This window comes from Chaetura pelagica, unplaced genomic scaffold (assembly GCF_000747805.2).
Source record: "Chaetura pelagica isolate M959 unplaced genomic scaffold, ChaPel_1.0 scaffold634, whole genome shotgun sequence".
NCBI lineage: Eukaryota > Metazoa > Chordata > Aves > Apodiformes > Apodidae > Chaetura > Chaetura pelagica.
In genome coordinates, this window is record NW_009953085.1 from 568,137 (window position 1) to 572,767 (window position 4,631).

Below are 4,631 nucleotides of genomic sequence, written 5' to 3' on the forward strand. Positions count from 1 at the left end.
CAGCAGGAGCTTAGTTTGCTCAGGGCTACATACCTCAGAATTTCCAATCCATGCCAAATGCAGACTTGGGAGTTTCTATTACTACAAATCGTTTCAGAACAAAACCAAACCTACAATACTTGTATCTGGGGCTTTCCTCTTCAGTATTCTCTATCACAAACAGGAATTTTAGCCTTGAGACATTCCCCTAAAGTATTTTTTGTCTTTGAGATTGAAAATCAGGGAGATGAAGTGCCTCCTCTCAGGGCACATAGTAAATCAAGGTTAAAACTCTGAAGGTGCTAACTCCCAGGACTGAGCTCAAACTACAAGAAAGCCTGTGTCACCAAGCACTCCTGAGAAGAAATACAGATGGAAGTGCTCTGCTACTAAAGTACTGACACTCCTCACACATATCCATTAAGACTCCTTTGTTCTCTCGACATTCCGTATGATGAAAGCAGTTTTACCTGTTCCTCCAGCTATCATCCCAAGATGCTTTGCAAACTTTTTCTCTGCTTCAGACTTCTTATGAGGCTTTATTAAAAAGGTACCTAGAAGAAACATTCAAAACCTATAGGTACATTAACTTCTAAACAAACACGGACACAACTTCCATGGGAATAAATTACTACAGCCTACCTATTAATTGGGACAGATCTTCTGGAAATGCTAAAAGGACTCAGCACAGCATTGAGCACTAGGAGTAAAAACTTCTTTGTCTCTGTAAACTCCAATCCTAGCCTTGAACAAGTGATTTACTCCTTCCCTATTACACAATATAATTTATAATAAACTGAAGGTTTCCCACAAACACAACTCAGCAACTGGGAATGTTAGTGGTAGCTACAGGTAACCACAGCTCCTATTACAGAGAAGCAGGTTTCTTAGGCTATCTTCATCATCCTCACTCATACCATGGATCTAACCATTTATGCATGTCCACAGTCAATGGAATTTTATTAAACCAGAATCAAGTAAAAACCCCTGCAAAGATCAGAATCACGAATGCTGGGAGTCTTGCATACCTTTACCATCAAATACTTTTATTACTGTAATTAATTTCTAGTTAGTTAGATCCCCATGAGACTTTCAGTCAGCTAGGTGATTAACTTCTGGTAATCTGTGATGAGAAGACCTTGCCAATTTCTGCTCTATACCTGGGCATATCACTGTTTCAGAACTGTTACAAAACCAGACAGTTTGTAATTGAGTTAATCTCCAAGAGCCAAGGGAAAAGCCCATAAAAAGTATCTTCTATGAAAAGCACTTGACATAGTCGATTCATCTGTTAAGAGCTCTGTAACTAGGAACAAGCTTTACTAGCTACCTTCATAGTAAGCAGAGCAAAAAGGAACAATGGTAAAACATGCACCACTCATTTCCTCTGAGATATAACAGCTTCATCAGGATATTACTTATCATAAAAGGTCATGATCCAGAAATGTGCTAATCTCTTATCTGCCTGAAGTCCAAGCCAAGTGCACAGTAACCCTCAGTCCAGATCAGTGCAAAATCTTTCACTTGCATCTTGAAAGGGGATTACTTGTCTGAACTTATTTCCTCCCAGTCAACTCAGACCTGGTTTAATCATGAAATGGAGTTAGCTCTCAGTCAGCAGGCGACTCAGTAACAACACTGAGATCCTCAGAGGGTATTTTAGGCCACAACCTCCCTTGTTTAAGAAGCATCTGGAACATCTCTCTCCAGCTGTATAGCTGAGCTATTATTTCTCAGTAATAAAATGTGATAGCCGTTTTTTCAGATTTAATTATATGGTCCCAGGACTGAGGCAACATCCAGCTACTCCTCACACAAAGTGTAAGTTCTTTTTCCCATCACATCAACCCTGATGGGCTCTTGGTTAAGACCAGGAAATGTGAAATTTCTCTTTTCCACTTTTTAAAAGATTCTCAAAAAAATGTTGTAAAAGTTTTATAAAACACCTCTGAAAATAAACAATACAAATTCATCCCTTTACTCTCCCCACATTTATGTCACAGTACCTGCCCCCTTATAGACAAGGAGCCCATTTGGCCCTCTGAAGTCAATAATATCTCCAATCTTCATGTTATCAAGGTACTGCGACATCTTCCCACCTTCTGGAAACTTGGGATTGACATTTTTGTGGTAAACCTGTAAAAACAGTAAGTTGTATGATACCAACCACTAGCTTTCCTGCAGACAGTACTACAAACTGTAGAACACAATATTGCAGGTCTGAAATTGAGCATCTGAGAAAGAAATGGAGACAAGTCTTTGCTCCCCAGTTATCTGTTGTGCCTTGCAACAGGAACCAGCCCAGTAAGTAAAATGCTCTCTCCTGTACACATTCCTATGCTCTCTGCAAACAGCCAGGCTAATAAGAATAGGTGGCAGGCAGATTATGTACTGATGCCCTCATTCCACTATTGCTCCAGCAAGAGTCTGTTTTTGTAACTGCTTCTTCTGAAAATAGCATTGCTGCACCTTTTAAAGACTTTCCCAGAGACTTCAGCCACATGACAGGTTTTTTACCTTTCAAAGCATTTAATAAATATTAAGTAGTTAATAACAAATCACCATACTCGTAACGGGAAGAACACAGCATGAAAAAAAAAAAGCTCAGATTTTTACCTAAGGACAAACTCTATCACAGAAAAGGATTAGAAAACTCAGAAGTCCTAGGATCAAATAATCCTGTATTCCCTAGCTTAAAGGATTTCCCTTGTTTCTATATCCCCATCCTCTTAATCAATAAACACATTAGCACAGCTTCTGACGCCTACAGACGTATAATTGCAATCTCTGTAGTGTCACCAAAGACAGCAGGTTCTTATTGACTTGTTTCCAACTTACAACTATCGGCAGTAAATACTAGTAGCAGCAGAGGCAGACTGAGGGAAACTGATTGCTATTTGTACACTGCCAAATAAAAGATACCAGGCAAGTTCCTGCATTACTGCCAAGGAAGTGATTCCCTTCTCCGCCTTCCCTACCCTCTGCTGTCTCTCAGTGACATACAGATACACAGGATACAACTTAACTATTCAAGGATAATATTAAATGAGTTGTTTGCCATGCAGACATCCTATTTGAAAGGAGCTAAATCAAAATAAGCTCTGTATTTCACTAAAATGAAATACTTACTTCCAGTTAGCAATTTATTAAAGGAAACCAAAATTTACCTTGATAATTAAATCAACATAACCCTTTGTCTCATCACTGGAAACTGGGGTATAGGCTCGAATCACCAGATTGCCATCAATTTTTGCAGAAAGGTAAACATGTTGGCCTAGGGAGAAAGAATTACAATCTGATCATTTATTCTTTCACCCTCAGTTTCAAATTTTTCTTGGGCCTGGAGGACAAGACAAGAGAGAAAAAGCAGGTATTGCAACCCATTAAACACAACCATTGAGAAAATCTTTACCATATAAATGCTGTCTAAAACATCTAGTCTCTTCTTTCAGCAAAAGTTTCCGGAGCACAGGGTAACTGAGGAAAGCCAGCACACTACAGAATCAAGGACAAGATACTATGAAAATAGGAAATTTATACTAAAATGGGGATATAGAAAAGTTGTTGCTCATTCACAAGTGCTCTCTGTATTTTGGGTTCTACTGTTCTCATATTAATTAATGAAGCGAAACTAAGGATACACCAGTTCACACAGGCAAAGAAGGAAATACACACTGCAGTTTAATAGCAGCAATCTCTCAGAGCAAACCATGTCAAACCATGGCTTCCACAGCATTGGACTCTGCTGTCCAGAGAGAGCTCCCTGCCCAACTAATGCTCCAAGAGGCAGACTCAAAAAGGCACCTGGTTTCTGCTGATTAAAGAAATGAAACTCCTCAACCAGACAGCACTAACTTGGAAAACATGGAAAACACAAAGCAGGCACAATGCTGGCAGAAAACTTTACATTTTTAGCAAAATCATTTCAGTAAAAGCAGAAGGCAGGAATCTCCCAAGAAATAATCAGGTCCATGTAGTTTCAGGATCGTATTCCTTAAGAATAAAGTTCGGATAAACACAAGCACTGCAGGGCACATCTCAACTCATTTGTCATATGTCCAGTTTAGGTAGGCAGTTCAATTACATGTTCCCATACAAGCCAGAAGAGAATTCTAAGAAAGACTGCTGTCCTTGACAAGCAGCATGCAAGAACACGCTCACAGCATGGAACAAGGAAAAGCCCTGACACTTGCCATACAGCAACAGAAACTGCAAAACACAGCACAGCACAAACCAGGGCTACATCTGCAGATAAGAAAGGGATCTTTCCCCTGCGTAGATTATTATTAATTCAAGGTCCAAGGTTCATGCCATCAGTTTTGCAGGGTACAGGAAAGCAGACTGCCAATCCTAGTCTGAATTGCAGTGCATGCTACAGAAAGCAAGATAAACTTGTTCACATATGTAAATCAAAGTTAAGTGCATGCACAGAAAATGCTCTGAATATTGTAGTACCTTCTACATACAGTAGTTATCTTTTTCCCCTTTGTTCTGCACAGAATAGTTACAAGCCTCCCAGGTAGAAGAGTTCTCTTTCTCATCTACAAGTGCAACTGCATTCATCAAAAGCATGAGATAAGTTAACAATAAACTGAGGGCATCAGATGGAAGTAGAATGCAAGTAAGGAATATGAAAAAGCTTTGACAGATAC

General features: G+C 39.4%; 1 protein-coding gene across 1 annotated transcript in view; it reads right to left on the bottom strand.

Annotated features, from left to right (window-relative positions):
* The window catches only part of LOC104388164 (NADH-cytochrome b5 reductase 2), a 24,319-nt gene that overhangs the window by 14,758 nt on the left and 4,930 nt on the right, over positions 1-4,631 (bottom strand). The window contains exons 4-6 of the mRNA XM_009996989.1: positions 3,147-3,253; positions 1,986-2,115; positions 450-533 (exon numbers count right to left, since the gene is read on the bottom strand). Coding sequence (XP_009995291.1) covers positions 450-533; positions 1,986-2,115; positions 3,147-3,253 — 321 coding nt within the window. The remainder of the gene's footprint in view (positions 1-449; positions 534-1,985; positions 2,116-3,146; positions 3,254-4,631) is intronic.